At 45.2% G+C, this 26,899-nt stretch overlaps 3 protein-coding genes across 8 annotated transcripts; 1 reads left to right on the top strand and 2 right to left on the bottom strand.

The window, feature by feature from the left end:
• Window positions 1–3,172: 3,172 nt before the first annotated feature.
• TARDBP (TAR DNA binding protein) lies at window positions 3,173–10,290 on the top strand. The gene is made up of 6 exons (XM_055798889.1): window positions 3,173–3,324; window positions 3,709–3,961; window positions 4,717–4,880; window positions 5,505–5,645; window positions 6,345–6,515; window positions 6,892–10,290. The coding sequence occupies exons 2-6, from the start codon at window positions 3,724–3,726 to the stop codon at window positions 7,420–7,422; spliced, it is 1,245 nt and encodes a 414-aa protein (XP_055654864.1). The 5' UTR covers window positions 3,173–3,324; window positions 3,709–3,723; the 3' UTR covers window positions 7,423–10,290.
• A 432-nt stretch (window positions 10,291–10,722) lies between these two features.
• LOC129784046 (mannan-binding lectin serine protease 2-like) lies at window positions 10,723–16,018 on the bottom strand. The gene is given in 8 exon segments (XM_055798891.1): window positions 10,723–11,132; window positions 11,135–11,203; window positions 12,453–12,468; window positions 12,470–12,514; window positions 12,516–12,541; window positions 13,317–13,401; window positions 15,103–15,248; window positions 15,834–16,018. Coding segments are annotated over 6 exon segments (546 nt in total). The 5' UTR covers window positions 13,339–13,401; window positions 15,103–15,248; window positions 15,834–16,018; the 3' UTR covers window positions 10,723–10,764.
• A 3,049-nt stretch (window positions 16,019–19,067) lies between these two features.
• LOC101919004 (MBL associated serine protease 2) lies at window positions 19,068–25,533 on the bottom strand. Of its 6 annotated transcripts, none has more exons than XM_027787875.2 (6): window positions 25,406–25,533; window positions 24,894–25,113; window positions 23,357–23,534; window positions 22,995–23,126; window positions 20,162–20,242; window positions 19,070–19,685 (listed from the first exon to the last, which is right to left on the bottom strand). In XM_027787875.2, the coding sequence occupies exons 1-5, from the start codon at window positions 25,408–25,410 to the stop codon at window positions 20,184–20,186; spliced, it is 594 nt and encodes a 197-aa protein (XP_027643676.1). In that variant the 5' UTR covers window positions 25,411–25,533; the 3' UTR covers window positions 19,070–19,685; window positions 20,162–20,183. The 6 variants fall into 6 exon arrangements, with proteins under 6 accessions (XP_027643671.1, XP_027643676.1, XP_027643679.1 ...); XM_027787878.2 differs by having other exon boundaries at window positions 19,200–19,287; XM_027787870.2 differs by having other exon boundaries at window positions 19,068–20,242.
• Window positions 25,534–26,899: the final 1,366 nt, after the last annotated feature.

Raw genomic sequence — 26,899 nt, 5'->3', positions numbered from 1 at the left:
AGAGCAATACTACTGTTAATTGCTTACCTTAAATCTAATCACAATGCAAAATAACAGAAGGAAAGTGCTGCAAGGATCCCAGTTCTCACAGAAAACGGTTAGTAACATTTGTTTCATTCTAAGCGTGTTTGTTGACAAAACTGAGGAACAAGCTCTTGGGGCAGAAGTCTGTTGTGAATAATTGCCCTTCTTTCCCTGGCTGTTTTACAGCCAGCAAGCTGCATTGAGCTTGTTGCTCTCTCTGAGCTTTTACCTGCATGAAATCTAGTTCAGGGTTGCTGCTTACTTTGCTCATTAGTGAAATTACCACCAGATGCTTTGTTAGATAGAGGTCATTCTGGCTGAATGCCACTACAACCTCTTCAAATAGCATGATTGCTAAACTATAGCTTTGACTTGAAATGGTGCAGTAGGTAATGTTTACATGCTACAATTACCACTCAGTCCTCACAGCATGTTCAAACGATGCTGAGTACCTCAGCGCTGACTTGGCAACAACAGAACTGGATTTGGGATGTATATTGTGGATGACTAGAAAACGTAGGAATGTCAGGAGAACGCCTACACGGCTTATCTCGTTAGCCTGTGTCTAGTCAGGTCCTCTCAGAACTCTGTTGAAAAATGGTAATTAAACGATAAGGCTGAGCCTAAAGTTACATGGGTATAGATGGGCTAGGTTTCAGTGGTGCTGGGAGCCAGTTTTTGCAACTGCAGAAATCTTAAGGAGAAGTCTTAAATACTTGGCAGAAGACATTAATGTAAAGGACTGGATTAGCCTTTCCTAGCCATAGAGTCCTCTTTCCTTACTAAAAGACTTATTTTTACTTCTTTTTAGGAGACCTGTGCAAGGAGGGCCAAGCTAGGTGTGCACTGAGAACATGGCCCGCATGTGGCCTGGATGTGTGTCACAAAGGAACAGATGAGAAGGAGAGGGAAGAAAGTAGTAGAATAATTTTCCTTAGTGTGGTAGGTACAGTCTATTTGGTTAAGTGACAGAGCTGAGCTGGTTAGAGAAAGCTCTGCAGTGCACTTACCACCTCTGTGGTGGTGGCTGGCAGGACTTTACAGCTCTGCTAATGGCAACCCTGTGTGGCTGCCTGTTCATATGTATCTTGCAATGAAAGCTGAGATGTCTCTGGTGTGACTTGCAACTAATGTGACTGTGACTGATGAACCAGATAAGCTTACTATTAAAGTGTCAGAATAAAATAACTTGCAGATGTGGAATGGCAATTATCTGGATACAAAATGATTGCTTAAAACTGTAGAACAGTTACTCATTTATAGCTTTACAGTATTACCACTGTGAAGTAAAAAACCCAAACACTCCAGATTTGGGTTTGTTGCTTTGGTTTTTTCGTGTTGGTTTTTGTTTTTTTTTTTATCTAGAGGGTTATACTACTGAAAGCAGATGATTAACCTTACAAAAGGAACCAGACCAGGAGGAAAATACCATTTTCTTGCCACTGTTTTTGTCCTCTGTGTGGTTCTTTTGTACACAAACTTTGGTAAGCTACATGAGCAGAGAAGACTTGGCACAGTAGCCTAACTAGCAGTCCCTCCTGTGATTGCAGCTTAGGGAAAACATATGTAGATGGGCTCTTCTGCACATTTATCTCTCTTCCCCTCCACACACACACACCACCCACCCCCCCCCCCCAAAAAAAAAAAAAATATCAGGAAACTGGCAGCAAGAACATGAGTGTTCCTTAGCCATAATGGCTTTGGATTTCAGAAGTTTATCATACTCTATAATGAGATATAACCATTAAATCCTTCCATTAAGTAAGGGGAGATTGGGTCTAGAGGGGATTAAACCATGGTATAGCAAACACTTACTAGGTATTAAAGGGCTGGGCTAGAACTACTAGCTTTTTTTAACTTCTAGCGATCCTACAAAATGGTTTTATAGAAGGTCAGAGAGCAGGGCAGTGAAGGGGGTGGGTGGGGGACCCCACCCCAAACATCTGGAAGGCTTAATGAAAACATCAGTTCTGAGTGATGAACCAGGTGTGGGGGTGTCAGACACTAAATATGACATACAGAACAGAGCTGCTATGAAACTGTCGGCATTAGCCTGGTTCATCTAGTTCTTCCCAGGATGCCTGGGGAATGCCGGCAGGAGAGCTACAGGTGGAGGCATGCGAGATCAACCTTTCCTACCAAGCACTGAAAGATGCTATTCAAGCGGTAACATGCCACAGCCGGCATTGCACGTTTATGGCTTCAGCGCAGGAGGCAAACCCTCCTGCCAAGCATTACAGACAACCCGCAACGAGGGCGCTTCCAGGCTGATGCTCAGGTACTTCTGCGGCCTCTATTCGGCATCTGTTACCGTCACCTTCTGGGAAAAGGCATCTTAGACGTGTGTGCGGTGTCTCCTGCCTGACCGAGAGCTCTCCTACGCCTGCGGCCGCTCACCGCAGGCTTCTCCCTAGCGATAGAGACCACTCACCTTCCCCGAACAAACTGCTTCATGGGGTCGGGCTTGTCAGAAAGGGCGGGGGCTGGTTTTAACCTTAAGTTGGGGGGGGTTCTGGTTACAAATTAAGTGCGCCCGTACTTGTCTTTCTGCTAGCGGAGGTGGGAGGGTCGCCGCGCCCTGATGACCCTTTCCCCGTGGCGGGCGGTCCCTGTTGCCCGCAGGCCTGCGCCGGGCGCCGGAGGGGCTGCTCCGTGCGGCGGAGCCGGGGTCGCGACGGCCTTCGCAGGGCGCCCCATGACACCCCTGCGGCGTTTACCTCGGGCGGCGGCCGCTGCCAGGCCAGCGGCTCCTCACTCCGCCAGGCTGGCGCTGCCGGGACCCGCCTCGGCCCGGGCCGCTGGGGCGGCTCTGCCAGCATCGCCGCCGTTCACCGGGAACGGCGGGGCGGCGCTACCGGGGTCTCGGCCCGGGTGCGGCCGGGCCCTCCCGTCCCCGCCCGCGGAGGGGGCGATCCCACCGCCCCTTCCCGGCAGCTCCCGCGCTCGCGGCGCGCTGTGCGCAGGCGTGCCTGGGCCGCACCACCGGCCGCGCCGCTGGGGGGGGAGCGGACCCGGGGCCGCCCCTCCGTCTGCCGCCGCCGCCCCGAGAGCACAGCCTGCGGCCTCGACCAGCCGCGGGCGACGCGGCGCTGGAGCGCGGCTGGGGCCCGCGGCGCTGCCGGCGGCCGAGCGCGCTCCGCTGCAGACCCTCCCCGCCGCCGGGAATGGTTCGCCCCGCAGCCCGGGCCGGCCTCTGAGGGGGGCCGCGGACGCCATTTTGTGCGGTGCTAGCGGAGGGCGGCGGGCGGGGGCGCGGCGGCGCTGAGGGGCTCCCGGAGACGCCGCTCCCTTCCCTGGCCGGTGAGCGGAGCGCGGCGGACGCGCGTGGGGCCCGCTCGGGCTGGGGTCGCCGGCGGGTGCTGGGGGGCCGCGCCCGGAGGTCGTAGGCAGGGGTGGGCCCTGGCAGGCGGCTCCCCCCGGCCCGTCACCCGCCCCGAGCCCGCTGCGCAGGCGGCGGCACGGGCAGTGCCGCCGTGCCGCGTCCTGGCTCGCGGGCCCTGGGACGGCCGTGTGCCGCTGCGGCAGGGCCCGAGGCTTTAAGGCCGAGGACGGGCGCGTCCCGCGGGCCCCCGCTGCGAGATAAATACCGCCAGGCGCGCACCCTAGGGCCGCAAGGACGAAAAGCAAATGGAGGGCAGCACGGCGGGTGCTTATGCCCGGCTTTCCCCCTCTCCTGTACTTTAGCAACTTCCAGCAAAGATGTCGGAGTATATCCGGGTGACGGAGGACGAGAACGATGAGCCCATCGAGATCCCCTCGGAGGACGACGGCACCGTGCTGCTGTCCACAGTGACCGCCCAGTTCCCCGGGGCGTGTGGGCTGCGCTACAGGAACCCGGTGTCGCAGTGCATGCGGGGGGTCCGGCTGGTGGAGGGCATTCTGCACGCGCCAGAAGCCGGATGGGGCAACCTGGTCTATGTTGTTAATTATCCCAAAGGTTTGTCTTCGTTCCTTCGGCTTTTTTTGTGCAAGCTTGCTTTTTCAGTCAGGAGGTCTGCGTGAGTCACTGCTAACTGAACATTCTCATTTACGGAAGATCAGCGATTTTATTCAGGTATCTGTCCTGCACAGTAGATTTGACCCCACTGAGTATTCAGGTGTGCAGTAAGATTTTTAACTCTCTATCCATACAAGCGCTGTAATGACAAAGTCTTGCGTTAGCCTTGGAGGGTTTACAGCCCTGTGTAGATCTTTGAAGACTGTGGAGTAATGGGATCTCTGTGTACTCACAGATGCTTCTCCTCAAGCCGTGGTTTGGTGTGAAGTACCACTGAAAAATTGCTCAGGAAAAGAGGAGCCTGACCGCCTGGTCCCCGCTCCCCCCTGCCCAGAAAAAGAGGGGATGGCAGTAAATTGCTAATGAAGTATTCTTGTTTAAAATTCCTGTCTTCTCCACATCCTTATAGGATTGTGAATTTACTGGGTAATACTTTAGTAGTAAACTAACACAGAACTAGCTCAGTCAGATTGCAGTTTGGAGGAGTGCTTAAGTGCAGACTGTTCTTTCTTCTCTGTGTACTGTTAGGCAGTTGGGTATGTATTACTGTAATAAGCTCCCAGCAGCTGGCATTTGTCCTTTGTAGTCTGTCCTTTTTCTCATCGTAGTCTATGGTTTTATAACATGCGGTTCATAATCAGTGGAAGCAATTCGCAGAGTTGAGGATGATGTCTAATGTACCGCTTTATATTCAGATAATAAGAGAAAAATGGATGAAACAGATGCATCATCAGCTGTGAAAGTGAAACGAGCAGTACAGAAGACTTCGGATTTAATAGTCTTGGGTCTTCCCTGGAAAACCACTGAACAAGACTTAAAGGAATATTTCAGTACGTTTGGAGAAGTTCTGATGGTGCAGGTAAAATCCTTTTGCAGCTCAAGGAGGGATATGAGGTAGAAATTGAGTAGAAACAGAGCCTTATAAACTCAGAGAAGATCTGAACCTTTGTCTCTCTTCCTGGGTTGCATTTTGTTCCATGAGCTGTATAGGTGCAGATGGTCAGGAGTGTTTGGGAGTGGCAGTTTATGCAGATCAGCTTAATGGGCACAGCCTTTTTAAGAGCTTTGTCATTTATATTAGTTATTAATTGTTGTAGCTGAGTATACGTATGTTCTCTGTGTGTGCGTGCTAAGGAATTAGAGGTTGCTGTGATGGGAGTGTTTACAAGACTGATAAACTCTCCAACAGAACTCTTTGATGGCAAAAGTCAGAAGACAAACCTGCCTCAGTTTTCTTCTGTCTTCGCACATGAGGTTTTTATCCTCCCAGAAGGGGGATCTCCCCTGGTCCTGATACACTGTATCAGGTTATGCCTGGGCTCAAGGCAAGCTAATAATTTTAATCTGTAGGTATCACAGGCCCCTGCTTTGTCTGTACAATATTAGAGTAATTTTTGTCAGAAAAGGTAGGCATATGTGGTGAGATAATAAAAACTTTTTTAAAAGTTTGTTGTTTGTTTTTTTTTTATGTTGCATGTCTTAGGTTAAGAAGGATATTAAAACTGGCCACTCAAAAGGTTTTGGTTTTGTTCGGTTTACGGATTATGAAACCCAGGTGAAAGTAATGTCTCAGCGGCACATGATAGATGGAAGATGGTGTGACTGTAAACTTCCCAATTCTAAGGTACTTTCATATTTATTGCTAGTTTTATTTTTACAAAATGCTTGAAGTGCGCTTCTTCAGCAGCTGTGTTAGGTGAGCAGATGAACAGATTAATAATCCTATCTTGGATGTGGCTTTTCAGTCTGCAAAATGGACAGGACAGGCTAGAGCAAGGACGGAGAACAGGCAGGTGGGTGAGCAGGAAGTCAGCAAGATGTGTTGGGGAAATAACTCCTGGGGAGGGGGGGGAATTACGTGCTGATTGACACCTGAAAATTAACGTGTTTTAGGTTCCAGCAGTACCTGCTTAACTTGTCTGCTCTGTGACTAAATGGAGAATAAAGCAAATGGAATAACTAACCTAGAGAAGATCAGAATGAGTGTTTGTTTCAATTCAAAACTGATCCTGTAGCTTCTGGTTTTCCTGTGTGTATATATGCCATTATTACCAACACAAAAAGTCTCCTGGAGTGGCCTTGTCACTGTATCACTCGCATCTTCATTTTCTTGTGACTCTGCTCCACCTGTACCAAGGTGCAGGCATGTTCTCTGAACAGAACTTTCGTTATTTTAAGTCTTTGATTTATAATGACAAAATTTCTTGGTCTTCAGTCCTCAGAACAAGCTAGATTAAAAAGGGCCCTTTAACATAATGCAACTGGGTTCCCCAGGATAGTTGTGATCTATTTTTTTCTCCCCACCCTGTTCAATTCTCTCCAGCAAAGTCCTGACGAACCTTTGCGCAGCAGAAAAGTGTTTGTTGGGCGCTGCACTGAGGACATGACGGCAGAGGAACTCCAACAGTTCTTTGCCCAGTACGGAGAAGTGTTAGATGTCTTCATTCCTAAACCCTTCCGAGCTTTTGCTTTTGTTACATTTGCAGATGATCAGGTACGTCTTCACATATTTTAACTTTGTATTTAGACAACCTACGTTTCAGTAGCTTGATAAAGCATTATTTCTGGAACTACGCATGGAATGCTTGTCCACTGTCTTGAGAATTCCAGTGGTATTAGCTTGATTTGGTCTGTTGGATTATCTAAGGTTACACTTTTCAGATGCTGTTGTAGAGATGGTTTTTATACTGCAGTTAGCGTAGTGAATGCAAAGATAAACCACTTCAAACAGGATTAAGTATATGCATATGCTTCCTTTGCAGGTTAACTATCTGCTCAGAATCATATGGGATTATTTTTTTGTCTTGTACTACAAACGTTTAAAACAAAGAAGTCTGACACACATTTAATCAATCCCTTATTTCTTATAGGTTGCCCAGTCTCTTTGTGGAGAGGACTTGATCATTAAAGGAATCAGCGTACATATATCCAATGCTGAACCTAAGCATAATAGCAATAGACAGTTAGAGAGAGGTGGAAGATTTGGTGGTAATCCGGGAGGCTTTGGGAATCAGGGGGGGTTTGGCAACAGCAGAGGAGGTGGGGGAGGACTGGGTAACAACCAGGGCAGTAACATGGGCGGAGGGATGAACTTCGGAGCCTTCAGCATCAACCCTGCCATGATGGCGGCAGCACAGGCAGCGCTGCAGAGCAGCTGGGGAATGATGGGCATGTTGGCTAGTCAGCAGAACCAGTCTGGGCCGTCGGGAAACAACCAGCCCCAAGGCAACATGCAGCGGGAGCAGAACCAGGGCTTTAGTTCAGGAAATAACTCGTACGGTGGCTCCAACTCGGGGGCAGCGATAGGCTGGGGTTCGGCCTCGAACACGGGCTCCAGCAGTGGGTTTAATGGAGGCTTTGGTTCAAGCATGGATTCCAAGTCGTCAGGCTGGGGAATGTAGACGCAGTGGGCTCTGATACTGACTCTATGGTGGGAAATCAAATTTTTCTAACTCATGGTAAGTATACTGTAAATTACATATATACTAAATTTTTCCAGATCAGTTTGTTCAGTGTGCAGTATATTCAGCAGTATTTTTGACATTTTTCTTTTTTAAAAAAAAAAAAGAAAAGAAAGGTAAAAGGAATTTTATAAGTTTTGTTACATATCTTGTTGGAATACTGAATGTTTGGAAGTGGACTGCTGTTTGCCCGATAGGTGAACTAACACTACAGTTGATAGGAAAGGTTTCTCCTGTAATACTTTATCCCTTACTTCCTGGCTACCTGAATTCTTTGCATGTTCAAAATGGAAACCATTGGTCAGAAACAGCATTCTCTCCCTCTTGTTTTTAATTTGATCCCACCATAAGACTCTCCAAGTACCCCAGTTGGAGAACACAGTGTCGTTTTTGTTTTGTGTTGTTTTTTTTTTAACACTGTCTCCCCTCCATACTAAAGTACGATATGAAGGCTTCATTTAATCTCTGCAGTTCATCTCATTTCAAATGTGTATGGAAGAAGCACTTCATTGAAAGCAGTGCTGTAAATATTCTGCCTTAGGAATACTTCTGTCTACATGCTTTCTCATCCAAGAATACTTCATCACACTGCACATGCTGCGTCTTAGACGGTGGGTGTTCCATTTTTATCCGCTACTCTTTATTTCATGGAGTCGTATCAACGCTATGAACGCAAGGCTGTGAGATGGAACCAGAAGGCTGTTTGAACTTTTGAAACCTTGTGTGGGATTGGTGGTGGTGCCGAGGCATGAGAGGGCTGGTATGTGCGAGATAAAGGAGAGAGCGCATGCAGAGACCTGGTGGTGCATTATGGGATTTTATTTTACTGGGCGAGATGTCTCTCAATCCTGTGGCTTTGGTGAGAGAGTGTGCGGAGAGCAATGATAGCAAATAAAGTACGAGTGTTTACTGCATTCAAAGGACATCCACATGTGGAAGACTTTAAGTGGGTTCTATACCTAGTTAATCAATTAGTTGAATGTGTTACGTGAAATGAATATTTGTATTTTTTTTCCCTTATGTCAACTGCTGTGAATGCTGTATGGTGTGTGGTTTTTTTTTTTTTTCTGTTAATGATCTGTAAGTGTGGTAATGTGAATTGAAGATGATGGGGTTCGTGAGGAGAACATTGAGCTTGTGGTGTGCTTTGCAGTAGCTCTTGCAGCAGAGATCACTAGCGAGCTCAGTGTGCCTCTTCAGGGTGGAAGCTCCACTGTCTGTAAGATATCCATAAGAATGCTGTTTGCTGCAGTTTCGTGTTTGGATGCTTTTTATAAGATTTGTCACTGTAGGAAATTCTTAAATAAAACTGATTTAAGTAATATGTGTCTTTGTTTTGCAGCCCTGAATGCAAAGAATTCATAGCAGTTAATTAATTTTACCCTTTTGAGATGAACTTCTGTAAAGCTTTTTTGCAGTAATGCAATTTGTTTCAGATAAGCATGCTCTAAAAGTTGGCAAGTCAAACGGAGCCACCGCTCATCATGTATCGGTACCTGACACCCAACTCTAAGCCACTGTATTTTTGCACTGTTCAGTGATACGTATATATCTAAAATCCAGTTCCCACACGGTTGGGTGCCCGCACCTAGAATGGTAAGCAGTTCCCTCCGGATTGCATCTGTACCAAGGAACGTTGCTTATTCGTTTAGGAGTTGGAGTTCCTCATCAGAAGTGGGTTGGGGGAGACAGACACTGACTGTCAAGATGTGTTTCTGTCCTACCCAGAGCATCGCCTCTGGGGCTGCAGGTTTTTAACTTGTTTCTTGACCAGTCCACTCACGGGCAGTAGGGTTCTGCAACACTCTGGGCCCAGAAGCAAGCTGTACTCGTGTTTAAAACTAGCCACAGGGGAGGCTTTCCAGCTAAACGAAGCATTAGTAAATGTACAGACTTTGACAGAAGTCTTAATCTGAAAAACTTAAGTTTATTGCAGGTGCAGAAGTGTCAAGAGGCAGCTTGTTAACAAAGGGCAGGATGTTTCAGCAGAAACCAGTGCAAGATTTCTGCTGGCAGTAAGAGCTTGAGGAACTGTTTAATCTACTTGTGCTAAAACCCTCTGAAGCTCAATCCAAATTTTTTAGATGCCATACTACTGTGGTATAGGTAGGGAAGTTCTGAATATCGATATTTAGACAGTTATTAACCTATGTAACTTTTAAAGTTGTATCTTCATTGCTGCATATTGTATTGAGGCTTGTGACTAGAAGACCATCCAAATAGTGGACAGAACTGCACTACTGTTAAGATTTTCCACTTGCAGTATTAAAAAAGCAGCTGGGTCTCAATGTACATCTTAAAGGGTTTAAGGAGGGGTTCTGAACACTCAGGCTGAAAAGTAATTCCCACACCTTTGTTCCTATCCCACTGCAAAAAGTTGCTTAGATTTTTTTATTATTACTATTTCTGCACCTAAGTCAGAATAATCTCCAAACTCTGTACCATCTGTGAATTTTGCATTTTAGCACTTGCACTATTACCAGCTACTTCTGCTGAGTAACACTTAAAAATGGTATTCTTGGACCTCCAAAGACTAACTGTGACCCCCCCTGCAAGGAACTTCATGGTAAGTTTTTGTAATTAGCATGGCTTTAATTTTGTTTAAATTGTCCAGGTATAGGTTTTAACCTAAAGGTTAACCTTAAGGCTGGTTGGCAGCACTGAGTGGTCTTTGCTAGTAATTTTGGCCTTCCTTCACCCTCAGACAGAATCGGTGAAAACTTTAGAATAATTCTCAAGTATTAGCAATATATTCTGCTTTGTGTACTCTAGTGTTTATAAGTGAGTAAATAAACTATTGAAAATGTGCTGAAGTGTTTGGAGTCTTGTTTTTTTGTTAAGACCCTTCAGTTATATTGTAGAAAGTGCAATACTCGTGAAAGAATGTGAGATGCGAGAAAGAGGAAGTTTACGTAAGCCGTAAGGGGATACATGTCATAGTCAAAACAAATTTTTATAACATGGTTTCTAATTTGTTTTGAGAATCTGTTGTCAGCTGACCATGTACATAAAAATCTGACTGTGAAAGCTTATTATATACTGTAAAACTGTGTTTAGAAAAAACTTTTTGCAGCTGACAGCAGGAATTTCACGGCAAGGGCTGTACAGCTGGTGCTGTGGGGGTTCATCAGCGAGTGTACGCGGGGGCACAGTGTGAGGTACCTGGATGCTCTGCACGCTTTTGCTGGTTGTGTGTTCATCCAAAAGCTGTGGGTCTTACAAGAATCCACGTAGCTCTACTTAAAAGAAAACAATATACTTTATTAATGCAATTTTGTAAATCTAAAGGTCTTTTAACAGCTGCTGGGACAGTTCTTCCCACCCCAACACAACTACCCCCTCACTTGCTTTCACTGGAAATCTCTCTTCTTTTCCTGCTAAACAAATAGCTGTGATGTTGGTACTAAGTCTTACCAACGCAGTATCATTGTCTAAGTTGACAAGACCATTTTTGTAACCTTCATGAATAAAATTTTTTTCTGCCTGGGCTGCTTCATAGCTAAATGAGCATTTATTCAAAATCTCTAATTTAATCCTCGAAGCTGAGGGGTTTCTTTGATCAACTACACCATGAGCAGCTGTTAGAACCCGGGTTTCACATGAAAGTGAACCACCTCCTACGAGCTCTGTAATTAACGTTACTTGCCAGGAAATTCTCCAGGCCTGGCTTGCCTTCCTCCATATATGTGCTCCACAGTTCCGCTTCGCTGCCTTCCACAAACTGCAAAACAAGGCAGCAATAACTGTTACACATTTTAAGATTTGGACACTGGATTATTATGCTTGTATGGATTAAATTAATTATTCTAAATGTAATTCCTAGATTGTTTTGGAGTGGCAAAATCACTTGCAAATGAGTATTTGATTTAGAGTACAATTTTCATTAGTACTACGTACATCCTTTGGAAAAGTTCTGTAATCAAGAAAGACAGTTTTGCTTTGGAATTTGGGCATGGAGAAGTAAGTGTATTTGTTCTGAATGTAGATTAAGGTAACTGGAATATATGGATATTCTAATCTAGAAAATAAGAGGAACAATTATGTTTTTACAGTGTAAGATGTTTCTCCCAAAACTCAGCCTTGGATCTTGAGTAATTTTGCAGCGTGACTAATTAAGCAGTCCAAGCATTAAAAATAAAAAAAAATAAATTAAAAAATGCCCAAGCCAGTACTCTGCAATAAGGGTGTTCAGTGGCTTTCTCCCCTCACAAATACTTCCTGTCAGAAACAATGCCAAGCAATTTAAAAGCAGCAATGATTTAGTTATTTATGAGACTGCGTTCTCCAAGAGAGAGCTGGAGTAAACGGAAGGTTCAGCTTTTTACTCTTCAAGGGGAACTGAACCAAGTTTCTGGCGTTCATCTGCAACAGGGAGCCTTGGGCAAGACTGAGGCCATCTTAACAGCTCCAGGGAGCGCCAGTGACACTGTATGGTTATGGTTACCGGAACCTTTTCGGTGGTGTTGGTGTTCTTCCCTGTTAAACAGCAGGTGCCGCACTTGCCATTTTGAAAATCAGAGTAACATAAAGGTGGTAATCTGATTTTTTAAATGAACATTCTACAGTGAAGTGGTTCTCCCTCATCAGCTTAAAGGTACTAAAAGAAAATCTGAATGCGCCGTGCTATCACAGCTGCTGCTTTACGTGAACAGTGGAATAGTGCAGCTGAGCAGCTCTGTTCAGAGCCTGCAGCTGTGGCTTGCAGCAGGCTGGTATTTAGGCAGAAGCGTCACAGAATGGAGCCTTGTTCCCTTCAGTGCAGGACACATGCCGGAGTTCTAACTCGGGTGCACGTTAAGCACGTTACTTCAAAGCAAGCGGTGTCCTTCAGTGCTGCACTACGTACAGTCTGCCTCACTCGCTCCTAACAAAGCGTGACCACGGACCAACAACTGCCAGCACCAGCTGCGAGCTTGCTCATGATTTTGCAATAACCGCTAATTCCAGCTGTTTGTACGTCCATGCATTACCTGGTTCACAGACGGGAAAGGGTCGTTTCTCCTTTGGAGCTTTTCCAGTACCCGTCATATCCATCCACTGCATATATATTTACCTGCATCTCACAGCAACCACAAAAATAAGAAAATAAGTGAACAGGGCATCATTTAAAGCAACACACAAGTGACAGCCTACAGGTGCTGTTTTAGGTCTCCTTTGCATTTACTGCAGGCTTGTGGGAAGGTGACTCTGCATGACTTGCCCCATTCTGGCTCTTCACAGGATCTACTGCTACTACAAGAATGTGTTAAGCTCCCAGCCATTACTGCGTGACAGCTGGGGTACCCTTCTGTGTGCTTACCTGCACAGCAAATGCTGCTTCCCCGAGTTAACAGCCTGGTGGTGTGCTTCCAGAGGTCCTGCTGCCCTTCACGGGCAAGGCTGTGTAAGGCAGGGGTATTCGCTCTGCATGCCATCAGAATGCAGAACCACCAATTCTAACTTTAATAATTCTAATTCTAGACTACTAACGGACTAATTATGGATAAATTGTACCGGTACTTTAAGAGGACAGGTACTACATTTTTCTCCTACAATAACGTTAAGCAAATCTGCTGGGAGATTGTACACTATTTCTAAGGATGCTACCACTTTTTAAAAAAACTTTTTTCTTTTAAAATAACAAATCAGTTTTTATAGATTTTAAAATAATGGCAGAAATTGAAACATCTTCCAACTTACAAATACAAAATGCACTTTGACAAGAAATGGAATAGTTACCAAACAGAAGAAAATGTTTCCCATACTGCAACTTTTATCATTGTCTTTATAAAACCAATGTTTTAAATAAAAAGATTTACACAGACATTTTAAAATTTGCAAATCTAAATACTGACTTTTATTGATGCACTTTGCCATTGGTTTGTTCCAAGAGGCATCCTTCTGGCATTCCGCTACCAAAGACTTTACAACATTTTAATTCTGCAAGACACATGAACAGGAACAAAAGGTCAAATTAATTCCACATCAAACAGGGTTAATTACAGAAAAAAAACATGAGTTACATCTTTATTTGCTCATTCATAAGGGAAAAACAATAACCAGATTTTTATTTGCTTAAAGTGTACTGCTTTTCTGCACTACTTTCAGAGTGTGTAAAAAAACCTCTTACACCATCATCATATCTATCTAAAATTGGGTGCTAATAAAGGCCATGGTGTGTGGCTGTGAACGTGAGGGAGAGTTCCACAATCTGGAGGCTAATTTGTATGTGCTGTGTAGCAGTTCCAGCACTCACACCCGCCTTGTCACCAGCGATGATGGCGCACAGTGCTGGGCAGTGCATTCCAGGACCACCACAGATCGCAGCCTTTCTCCCTCCGTACACAGCCAGCCTTCCCGCTACTGGCACTGAACACCGACCCACACATCAGCTCAGTTCAGTTCATTCTGGGTTTCACACAAACAGCAAACATGTGCAGCTCTCCAGTCAGCCTATAAAATAACCGCTGAGGTGAGCCTGTGCCTTCCTAACCCCGATTTTAAAATTTTATTGTAAGCATACACAGACAAGAGTATCTTCTGAAACTGCCTGCTGGGAAGCAGGATGTCACTAAGAAACTGTGAAATGTGGCATTCAGCAGGAATGACCAAGTATTCCAGTTTTAACTTCCCTGTAGAGACGTAGTAACAAATGAAAGAACATTAAAAATTCTTGCTACACCGACCTTGTGAAATCTTTCATAAAATAATTCCTTTCTTCCAACATAATTACAAGCAAATCTTAAGCAGCAGTGTTCAGAGAGCATCAGTATGGCCATACATGCACACAGGCTTACACAGAAATGTAATTCTTTGGGGAGGACATCAGAGAAAGGACAGCTGCTAACAAATTCAGTGTACTGAATACAACTCAGCCACCGTCCGCGAGCAACAGAAATTGTTGACGAGAAAAGGCACCTACATGCTTAATCCCTGAGAAATGAAGTCCAACAGGGCTAGGCTGACAGCGCCCTGGCTCGCCCGCGTCAAGGAGCCTCTATCCAATGTCACAGGAGCCGCACAGCGGTGCCCCAGAACGTACCACGCTTGCACTGGTGCGCGGTAACCATGGGGTGGTGCTTCAGGACTGGGACATGGCAAACCCGCAGCGGATCGGGGAACGGCACATTCCCCTTAGTTGCTGATTGTTACTTACTGCTAAAGGCTCTTAGGGAAAAGCTGCCCTTTCTCTGCCCTTTCCCTACACTGTTTCACTCACATGGACACAGATCTACAATTACTGGGAACAAAAGAAAAAACTGGCCAAGGTAAGCTGTCACATCGAAGGTGTGCAGCTGCTTGCACACAGCCAGGCTATGCTGACAAGGCAACCCAGCGTGTCTGTTGCCCAAACACGCATCTCATAACTCTTGACAAGTTGGGAAAATTGTTCCCTAAAACAAGATCATATGCCTGGACGTGGGCTGAACTGTAAGATCAGCTGGAATTCTGGAGCTCTCTAAAACGTTTACTTCAGAAGTAGGCTAACTAGTAGCTACATTGTTTAACAGGTATGCTACTGAAAACCAAGCATGAAACCACTGTTCCAAAGCGCTGCTATCTGGTTGCTATTCAGGCCTGTCAGCATGAAGTTCTGGGAACAGTCGGGACCTGGGAACTGAACCACCATCTCCTACCCACCTGGCGCCATATACTTCATCTTCCACCCCAGTGTGTGCTCCTGAGTACCCGTTATGAAAGCAGGACCCACAACACCAGCCTGTGTCTCGGTTTTTGCAGGCAGTCTTTCCACAGAATGGGCCAAATCGCTTTTTGGGTGTTCTAACCTGAAAAAAAATGAGAGAAGGCAGTCAGTCTGTCTTTACTGCTTCCCCCATGAGGTTTATGGAAGAACAAACTGATTTTAATACAATGGCTCCCTGAATTTCAATGATCCTTTTTTACAATATTTAAAAACAGAGGCAGGTGGTTAGAGTGATGGTTCATCACTCCAGTAACTCACAGTGGACCTTCTCTCCAAGCATCCTAAGTGCTACGGAATTCCTGGGAAGCAATCACTGGGTCCATTTTATAGATAAGTAAACTGAAAGCAAAAGATTTAACTGACTCCCCTGGCATCACTGATCTATGATAAGGGCAGAGGTTGTGATGAAATCTATGAAGTCATTACACATGTGTGTGCTCGGCTTTGTTTTTGGTGAACTTCCCAAACGAGGAAGGTGTTGGAAGAAAGAAAAAAAGGAAAAAAAAAAGCAAAACTGAAGGGACAAGAAGAAGAAATAAAGGAGGAAAGATATAGGGAGACAAAACTGTAAATTAACATGGCAAAATACAGGCTGAGGAAGATGTAGTAAAAGAACAGGGCCTGTCTCGCAAAAGCTGTGATAAAATGCAATAAACCTTATCTCTACCTTAAGGCGAGGACATCACAGGAGCACAACACTCCTGGCTGCGTGTCCACATTAAAGGTCTCCATGAATTCCAGCATGATCAGGAAGGCATTCTCTACCCGGACAGGTGGAGGGGTGAAGCACTGGATAGTCAGCACTGGTGATTTCTTCAGTTCTTTCTGTAACAACCTGGCTCAGACAGTGGGCTAGCAAAAAACACACCACAACAGAAAATGATGATCATAATTATATGAACTCAGTTCACCCATACTAGGTAAGCGTAGCAGATCTTTTTCTACACTAGTCTATCCCTTTGAGAAAGTTTCAGAGCCACAGTATCTACCCACCTATGCCATGAAGCTAGTCTCACACGTTTCACTAGGGGACATTTGTCACTGCTGAGAAAATTGCCCTCCTTCTCTCTGTGGCGGTGGGACCAGGGCACGATTTACCCAGCCCTCCTGCCTCAGAAGTGGCGCAGGGAAGGACACTGGGAAACGCCACTTAAGATGGTCACAAGCCTGGAGGTCAGAAATAAGTGTGATAGCTGGAAGCTCATCAGAAACATTCTGAGGTGTTAAATTTGCAGCTTGTTTGCTGCACCAGAGTGCATAGTGGCAGGATAGCTATCAGCTCCTCAATTCCAGAAGCCTCTGAATGCAGCTTTCTTTTTAATGCCTCTGTTGCCAGACATTTAGAATGTAATTGTATTCTCTGAGCAAAACCAGCTGTGCCTCTTGCCGACACAATTGGAGCCACAAATGCTCCCTGCTGAAGAGAAGCAAGAAGGAACAGCCACAAGTGCCCCGAGGATCTCTGCTTGTTGACAGCATCTGATCACTGTGAAGTGGTGCTTTGATCAGCTGGGAACAAAGGCTTTATGATGTGCTGCAAAAGCTGTATGAGCAATCCTTTAATTGATGAGGAATGCTGGACTGGCTGATAACACCAGCATATTTTTGCACCACTGCGACACTGAATTAATTGTAAGAGGGAAATTGTTTGACTTTGAATTATATCCTCAAACACACCATGCTAACCTCCACCAACAAAAATGCCATCATCCAGTCATTAATTCCAGATTATCACCTAAAACAGACCACATAGTTTAAGATTGCCATTTTAATGGAATGGAAGTTGTGAATGAGAAAATGAACATTATTATCCCTTAACTAACCATGGATTTCATAAGCCAAGATTCTAGGCTCCTTTTACTTCAGAGAATGAAACTTGCTTCCACCTTACACCTATGCAATAGCCCCACTTGCTGCTACAGGAGGTATTTGGATACAAGTGTTTACTTGGAAAGGAAAGCAGGAACCGGTAAAAGGATAATATTTTTATTTCATGTTTGTGTGGCTCTTAGCACAACTGCAATACCACAACACAAGGAATGATGCACTTGGGTACCAAGTGTTTCTTTTAGCACAAGCTGTAATTTCAGAACAATCTTTCTCTGTCCGTCTCCCCAGAAAGTTATGAGCAGCTGCTTTTATTTGATGCAAACCTATCCATCACCCCAGTGACTGAGCATCTCTGTTTGTTCCACTCTGAATTCATTGTCCTAGGTTTTCAAACATAGCTGACAAATACACAGAGTAGAACAGTTAATAAACACCTAGAAATGCCTATTCTGTTAAAACTGAGCACTCTCCTAATTTTCAAATGCTGTCTGGAATGCCCCTCTTGGTCCAAAGAAGCTGAGAAAGCTCGACTAATTCACCTGGAGGTTCTGTCTGCCTCTGAATCCAGCCTAACAGCACACCACTTTGCACCAACAGAAATCAGCTGAGCTACAACAGGAATTAGATCTTTTCCTTTCATGCTATAGTTGCAGAGGATGATCAGCAAGCATGTTTTTTCCTTAGTTGTTATTACCTCATTCTTCCCAGCTAAGTGCACGTTTCTGTAATTCCACTGATTGTGCCTCAAACTACAGAAACATTTGATGGCTATGTAGGAATAAAATGTCTTCCAGCACGCTCTCCTGAGCTGCTGCAGGTGCTGCTTAAAATACTGCCAGTGACACAGAGTTCACTGCCTGTCCCCAGGCTTTAAGGTCCCACTATAATGCTTCCCTCCACCTGCTGCAAGCCAGGCTAGGAAACACCCCAAAACCTACTTCACAGGCAGCAATATACTGCTCGCTGCTATATAAGTGAAAAAAAAAAATCTGCTTCTCTTAAAAACTGAAATTTCCTTACACTGCTAGTTATCTGTCCCAGCTCTACAGCCCCTACAGGAGTAGTCTGGAGGCAATTATAGGAAGAGAGGAATGAAAACATGAAATCCTTGGGTGTGAAAAAGACTCAGCAGGAAGTCTTACTAAGCATACAAGCCACAATATAATGAGTACTATCTTTACACCTCTAACTCCCTGATGAAATCATTAGGAAGTTAGAATCTCAAATCTTCTGCTAGCTCTGCATCAGAATCCTTTCGTATTACCTACAAAACCATTTTTCCCTGGGCTCAGCCCCTCCTTCAGGATATCACAAGTCTGCGCTTTCAGTCTGACAAGCTAAAATGTGCTCTCTGTCAAATTAGCAGCTTGGTTTTGTCTTAGATACTGAATGGAAGCCTTAACGCCCCTATCTGTAAATGGCGCTTAGGGACACGGTTTAGTGGTGGATTGGCAGTGTTAGGTTAACGGCTGGGCTCATGATCTTAAATGTCTTTTCCAAACAAAATGGCTCTTTGACTCTATGGGATCTACTGTGTAAACAAGGGATACTCAGGTTGGTAAGGTTACATCCTCTCTTACAGGAGCCTCAGAGTTAGAAGACAGCAACACTTTGGCTTCTATTTACTGTAATGATCACATTATCTCCTTTCCTTCCTTAAAGTATGTTTAAAGGAATGTTATTAGACTAAAGCTCAGCATAAAAACATGTAAGAGAGAAAAGGTGGAGAAAAGACCACTGTGCAGTGACACATGCACACAACGCATATACACATGCGGAGACAGCCAACTGCTTATGACCAAACACTGTAGTTTCTGAAGGCCATTTGTAATAAAAGGGTAAAGGGACACATGATGAAATTAAAGGCTGAAAAACACAAACCTGATACAAAAACAGCATTAAGAAATACCATATAATTAATCTATGCAACATGCTGTCACGTGGAATTTAAGGCAAACTTTTATAAGCTTGTGCCCTAAGTTCAGCTTAAGCTAAGTAGCATACAGACAACCCCAGATCTATTGCCCAGGATTATGCTTCTGCATGGGAGTATACTTTAAAAATCACTTACTGAACTGTATCGTCCACTGAAGCACAAGATGCTGGCCAGTATCAAAGGCAGGAGACTCCACCGATGGCTCCTCAGCCCGGATACATTCTAGCAATGCTCTTCTAGAATTGTTCTGAGCTGCCCAGATGCTGGTCCAGAAGCTCTTTCAGGGTAGGGAATTCTCTGTGTTCTTGTAGCCAAAAAGCATCTCGCCTCTGCACAGAGCTGGGATCCCCACATGCTGTTACAGTACAAGTAAGAACAGTGCCCCATTAATATCCCAGAAATTCAGAAAACTGGCCTTCACCTTGTTTTGAAGGACTAAAGAAGGAAGACAGAGACTAACAGTTCTTCATACTTCATTACATCTGTCTCCTTTAAAGTGAGTTTCCTAATTTTGATGTGAGATTTTCATAACACAGTTTGGAAAAATGTGAGTCAGCACCAATAAACTTTCTTGACTTGTGCTCACCTGAGTAGCTGAAACTAGCTGACTCAACAGAAGATACTCTGCTAGTCCAAAGGAATTTGCAGCTTGAAGATTAAAAAGCTTACACTGGACCTTACTTTTTTCCTCATATCTCCTGGACGTGGCCACTGGGAGCTCCCTTTGTCAGGACAGTATTTTTTTCCATAAGTCTGCAAGCAAGAAAGTGATAAACTAGCCAGCACAAAAAAGATCAAATAATTTTTTAACATCTGTCATCAGAAATGCTGTCCCTTGACTTCTCAGTCCAAGCTTTAGAGCTGTCCAGAGAGTGCTCAATTATGCTTAGGCTGTACTTTTATTAGAATCATAGCAAGCTCTTTGCCAGGGGATTGAACTCTGAAAAATGACCCCCTCAAAACTTGCAAGCCCATTGTCAGTGGCTCATTAGGCCTCCAATGAAAGGTGGGTCATAAATGCTATCACCTAGCCATGACAAAATTTCAAGTGCTTTTGCTCATAGTTCACTCTGACCACGGAACAGCTTCTGAACAGGATTAAATACAGCAGAAGTAAGCCTTGGTAACTGCTTGCCCAGCCACTCTACCCCCAGATCAGTTCTCCGCAGCATCCACCTTCTATGACACTTACTAAGCATCTTCCCAGTAAGTCAAGGCAGTGATGTTACCTCTTGTTTTGCAGATGGATGTTCAAAGCTGGTATGAAGTGACTTGCCCAAGGTAACACAGAAGTCTGCAAATGCAGTGACCTGAAAGGAGTCAAGTGGCTCATCTAAAAGACTCTCCATCCCCTCCCATGGTTACGTGGAAAAGGGTCCCTCCTCCATTTACTCCAGGCACTAAAGAGTGGACATGGGGTTGGAGAAACTGGACCTCGTAAATTACCATTAAAAGCAACTCCTGCTAAATTGCAGAAACAAGGAAATGCTGGTCGACTAATGCTCCCTTAATCCCTCGAACTTTTTAAATAAAGACCTGTTTTATCTTCAGCAGTTCACCTACAGCTGCTCAGCTCTGACTTGTTAACCTCTTGCAATAATCATCATGTTGGGGAGCTCTAGTCACTGACAAGTACGGAGCACAGTATTTCTCCATATGTTTTAAGAAGATAGTCCCTGCCTAAAGAGGGTACAGTCTAAAGGACAACAAATGGATATAATGTGGAGCAGCGAGAGGCACTGTAAGGGACTGAGAGTGTCAATTAAGCCACAAGCCACTGTGCTGAAGAACAGCATTCCTTGTGTTGCATCTGTCACGTTGAAGGCACCGCTGCCGTCCTTTGTATGAAAGCAAGACACCTAAACTGCCCTGGCGACATTCATATTACTTTACCAAACCCCTGGAACTCTGAAGCTTTGCTCACCAGAATGCACTGCAGCTATAATGCTAAGTTCCCAATGGGAGATACAGCCAGAGTCACAAAATTTGGGTCAAAAAAAATTCAAACCTTTTCAAAGAGTGAATGAGCTTTGAATATAAATAGTTTCAATCTACAAGTCTGGGTGCAGTCAAGAGCAAATCTGAAAGGAATATCAGGGAACAAATGGGTGGTTCTGGTCTTGTTGCCTGACCTCCCATAGTTCTGAAAACTGCAACAAGAGCTGGACAAGAAATTCAAGTCTTCAGGTAGCTGCGATGCTCAGAGGCCTTTCACAATGGCTTCTCTTTTACCAGCTCCTGCCTGATCTACCTTCTTTTTTGCCTAGTAACACATGGGAACTGCAAGAAAATGAATGCCCCAGAGGCTGTCATCAGCTTTCAACAAGGAACAGCCTCTTTATTGTCTGCAGGAGGCAGATCTGAAAGGCAAGGAACCAAGACATACAAGTCACCAAGCAAGAAAAGCCTGCAGCCCTTGGGTGGACTGCAACAGGCAGGTCAGGAGGGAGGGCAAACCAGCTCTTCCCAGCACATCTGTCTCCATCTCTGCCTAAGCGAGGAGAAGCTTAATTATCTCACGCTGGAAAATAGAGAAAAAAAGAGCCTGTCAGTATCAGCCTGCTCAGACAGAAGCACAAAAATCAAAGGGGCAGCTTTTGCCCTCATCTCATGGAGGCGACCTGCAGAGACCTTTGCTTTGCAGCCCAGCCCAGTGGCTGGAGCATCTTCAGTGCCTGAATCTAAAGGCCTCTGAAATGTGAACAGCTGCACCACAGTAATCCCCAGTGCCCACATCTCCAGCCATCAGGGTAGCCCAGCCCTTCAATATTGCTGATAAGCTCCCTCTGCTAGAGTTATGTTCAAGGAGGGGAGCATAACTGTGCACACATGAATGGTCAATGCAAAGCTGCTAGTCTGCACAGCTATTCATTTTGCACCTTCACATTAAGACCAGGGACAAGCTTTATAGCATAAGTAAATCCATATGCTCGTGCTAAAAGCCATTGCTTTTGGAAGGGGAGGCTGAAAGAATAGGTCTGTTCCAATACACTGGAGATATGAGGAATCCTGAATTAGACCCAGGCAGCCGTGGCTGGAGAGAGTTTTTAACAGAATGGAGTTGGGAAGCTAAATGCCAAGGCAGCCTTAAGCACGGTAAGTTAGATCCAATCCTGCATTTCAGCACCAGGGAGATCAAACCAACTATCTTCCCACCTATGACAAAACACTTAGTGAGCAGTGTGTGTGCTGTTTTTTTTCAGACAGGATTCAGCTCCAGGTGGGCAAAGTTGCACCCACCAAGGATGAATCTGACACCACGTGTGGGCACATGTTTCACTCCAAAGCGAATCCTGAGGTGCTGATCAGTGTGCTGATTCAGACAGACGCTTTGCTGCCTGAAATAAGCTTTCCCTAGCTGTGAAGTGAGAAGCAGAGCTGAGCAGAAGCCAACTAGGTAAACCTCACGCTGTATGCCCTTCTGAACAAAAGATCTGTGCCTGGCCTTGTCTCCCATGTAACGAGTGGATCACTGTATCTGGTGTCAGCAATATGTGGACCATGCTGCTTCTTGGCCTGTGTCCTTCTAGGGACGGTAAGCAAACTGTTTCTCCGTGAGACTTCACACTCTATTGTTAGTTTTTCCAATGTACCTACTAACTTGGGTCCGGAATACCCTGTATCTCAGTACCCTGGAAGCAAGATACAGTTTTGCAAGGCTGGCTGCACTGGCAGCCATGAAGACTGGAAGTGTCTGTGGAAGTTCAAGCCCAGTTTCTTGCTTCTCTGTGCAGCCCGTCTAAAGCTGAACCCAGGTGCGTGCTGTGCCTAAGAAGTAACCAAAACCAACTGGCAACGTACCACTTTACTGCACACAGTACTGCTGTCCCTAACAGCAGCAATTAGCCCACAGCCCCTCTGCAAACCCTGGTTTGTGTAGAGCACAGTCTGCTCACAGCCCTGACTAACCCCCGGTACCTTCTTCCAGCTGTACCAGGCACGTAGGGAATACTGAAAACAACGATGGAAAACCCACAGCTTTCACCTCAATGCTAGTATCAAGACTGGATTTAAGCAGATGTTGTAGGTAGGGAAGTATCTCCTGGTCTAGCAAGAACTCACCTGTGCATGTCCTCTTGTTTTCATGCAGTGTGTAGTCAGTCCGACAGCTGCAATAGTAGCCCCCCACATAGTTGTGACAGTGATGATTGCAGAGGGGTTCACCGTCAAACAGCTGTTTGCACTCATCAATATCTAATGGGTGAAGCACAGAATTAGGCAACCAACACCCTTCAACAACATTGTCTCAGTCTGAGCCACTCTATGTTTGCCTTTGCCTGCTGTGCCCTTTGGCATCTGCCTCCATACGATGAGACTGCCTTCTCCCACCTAACGCCAGCAGCCACAGCGTATGAGAGCGGAGGGAAGCACCAACGCCACCACGGCTGCATCTCTTCTACCTACAAGAAGGACTGGTCTCTTACCTTCAGCAGCATAAAAGGCCTCAAAGCCTGTGAATAGTTTCTCATTGGAGTAATCAGACCGAAACACTACCATGAGGTTGTTGTCAACGGAGACGTATGTCTTGTTGCCCGGAGCCTCCTCCGTGTCCGTACTATCCTTTCCACACAGCGTAGCCAAGGTCCTCCCACCAGAGCTCAGCTGTGAAATGGGCAAATGTACCAGATGAGCACAGGGCTTTGCTCTTCCCAACCTGCTGCCACAGCTTGGAAAGCATGTGTTTAACGGTGTGAGAAAGGAGGCTTGCATGCTCTCAAAAGGTGCTTCTGGAGGTCAGTCCAAATCCAGATCCAGATAAGATTTCCCTTATTTTGTGTGACTTAAGCCCATAATTTTGTCTCCCTTTTTCCTTTCAGAGGCCCATATAAAGCTGTGATACCAGCCTGGGCTACCAGCACAATGCTTTCTTTATAATGCTCTTGTTAACTTGGTGCTTTCAGCGACAGTCAGATCTTGGTAAAACCAGGGACAACTGGGGTAAAAACGTTTCATACACTGACAAATCCAAAGGTATAGTAAGAGATCTCTTTAAACTAGTGACTCGCTCTGTGATTAATTTATTCCACTTCCGGCTCCTCATTTATCTCATGTTTTTAATACAAGAGAAATGTTCTCATACATGAGGTTCATGTTGTACATGGTAGTGATAGTACCGTGTACTACAGACCTACCAGAAATGAGTACTCTGTCCTGCCCAAAGGGAAATTACATGAGGAACGACATGGATTTGGGGAATGGGAGCAACTTGCCCTATAAAAGAATGGAAATGAGATCTTCCTAAATGGCAACAAGGCTGCCCGATCTAAGTACTGCTGATGCACTGGTTCTGCATACTCCCTGTAACACAGCTTCCTCTTTAACGTGTGTCAGGTCCATGCAAACGACAGAAAGAGGGCAGAGGCAGCACGGCCTCAAATCCGTGACAGGGCTGCCCGGATTAGAGCACATGCCAGCAGCACATGGAGTACAAATCTTTCAGGGACACCACTTATCACTCAAAGGCTTCCAGTATCTTTGTTTCTTTTCCTGAGGTTGCTTCTCACATTAGCCAGCAAACACACCATTGCAAGTGTTGCAAGTGCATGTTTAGACAAGCTGACAGTATCTTGTTTAGACTCTCGGTTACACTTTAAGGTCTCTCATACTCTGTGTAAAGCAGTACTTGTCAATTTAAAACACATACTGTAACTTCAGCAAAATGAAGCTCAAATGTTGTTTTGGGCAAAATTTCAAGCCTTTTGCTTCACAAGAGGGGAATCAGAATTTTCTGAGCAGAAACAACTCCAGTTTCAGATGTTCCAACATAACAACCAGTTCTATTTCCTGGTCCCGTGGACCTCAATAAACACATAATTTAGGAATCAGCTGAGCCTGAACTTTACTAGCAGACTAGAATCAAGTGCAATCAACAGTTACGTTGGGCCCTGCGTGTGTCCAGAATCACATATACACAGTTTTTAACAACCTAGCCTGCTACACATTGCCCTGCCCTACACATACCTTCACATAATCGTATTCACACAGGTAGGACAGCTCCAGATTGAAATGGGTGAAGTAGATACGGACAGAATATCCCTTGGGGACAGTAATATTCCAGATCCTCTCCTTGTGATTTGGGTAGACATTTGGGAAGTTGGGGGATGTGATCCTCCCATACATTTTCTGCAGCACAATGCTACTGCTTACTCCACTGTAAAGCACAGATAGCAAGACAAACAGCCTGTGTCAAAGGAACAGAGATTAATGGAGAAAGAGTGAGCACCAACTCAGATCATATCCCAAAATCCACACGTCCCAGTTGCTATTCTCGACACAAATCAGTTATCTCAGCGCTAGAGGAAATCCTCATGTCCAACACCCTTCTCATTCAAAACCAGAAGAAATCGGGAGGTATCAGTGGAGTCATACTGTAGTAACAGCTAAACAAGATGAGGATCACCCTCGTGCCTTCTCAGGCCTGCAGAAAACCAAGTGGCCAGAGGAGCTGGGGAGGTCCCTGCGACTGCACTCACCTCATATCGTCTTGCTCTCCTGTCTGAGCCTGCTCAGCTCTGAGCCCTGGGGAAGGAATCTCTTCTGATGTATTTGCATTTGGGGGTGGATGTATTTATTGTGTGCGCTCTGCTGTGTTTGTCTGGATGTTGAACTCTGATGTTTATCTCCCTTCCACCCCCTTCAGCCTCCCGAGTTCTGGGAACAGCAATCACTAGAAACCAGGCTTGTTTTCAGCCCATGAGGCCTCAGTCAATGACAAGAAGAGGCAGACAGAGATGGAGTGGATGGATTAGGAATGCTGCAGGCTCTTGGAGGGAGCCGTAGTATCATAGCTCTGCAGGAAGGCAGGCAGTGGGAGGAGGTACAGAGTGGCTCCAGACAGTGTCTGCATGGGGGAGTGAGGGAGGCTGGGCAATGCTCTTTCTCTCTAACCAACTGATCTACAATTGCTATTAATGCAAATGACATATTACTGGAAGTATAGTTTTTTCCATTGTCAGAGCAGGAAGGTGATGAAAACAAAATAATGGGGCACGTTACAGGATTTCAGAGCAGCAAGTGAGTCTGGCTAGATGGTTCTGTGTAATGGGGCAGGAATACTCAGGCAACACAACACCACAGCACAGAAGTTCCAGAGATGCAAAGTCTCCCAGTTCCCAGCTGCATAGTTTAATCCAGTACAAGCTTGTGTTGACCAAAACCTGCTCCATACCTTGTTCATACGTATAGATTGCTTTTTATTCTGTCCATCCTGGAACACCCACAAGGTGAAACGATACTTAACAAATTTCTGTCTTTTGAACCTGGCTTGCTACAGAAACAAGACAAAAATCCTCTGTGCTCACATCTGCCTGTGTAACCTAGCTTACTAACTTTAAAAGCCCAACAGTCAATTTCTACCAAATCTGGCAGAAAAGAAGCAGTTCCAAGGGTATCAGTGCAACGGAGACAGACAGTTGAATGAAAATGAACTCCTATTACCAGGGATTCTCTTGAGGAAAAGCCGGAAAAATTAACTCAAATTTCTTTTAAACATTCGTGGATCCACACAGGGGTTTCACTCTGCTGTCAGACCCCAGGGAATCCACCTGAGAAAGCCAATGCTACAGGACATAAAGCTTTATTAATTCCACTGCTTGCAGACTGCTTCTTTCCAAGTCAGCCTTTAGGTTTCCCACAAAACTCCTATTCCAGTGCATACAGAGACAGGCCTAAATTTACAGAGAGCGAAAAGCCAGCTATCTTAATGCTGAACCTAGGTCCCACCTTTTCCCTGACAAAAATGGACAGAGGGCAGGGAACCTGATTTGCAGCAGGGAACAGACTACTGCACTGCACATACAGGAAATCTATACCGAGATATCCTGTAATTAAATGGACACCTTTTGATACTCATTTTTGAACAGCCAAAAAATCATTACCCCAGGCAGTGAAGCTGGTGCTGGCAGGAAAGCAGGAGTTATTATATGAACAAAACTAAAGCCAATAAACCATCCAGCAGCAGGCTGCAA

The sequence above is a fragment of the Falco peregrinus genome, chromosome 3 (genome assembly GCF_023634155.1).
Source record: "Falco peregrinus isolate bFalPer1 chromosome 3, bFalPer1.pri, whole genome shotgun sequence".
Taxonomy (NCBI): domain Eukaryota; kingdom Metazoa; phylum Chordata; class Aves; order Falconiformes; family Falconidae; genus Falco; species Falco peregrinus.
Note: the sequence above shows the minus strand (reverse complement) of the source record. Positions and strands in the feature narration are given on the sequence as shown.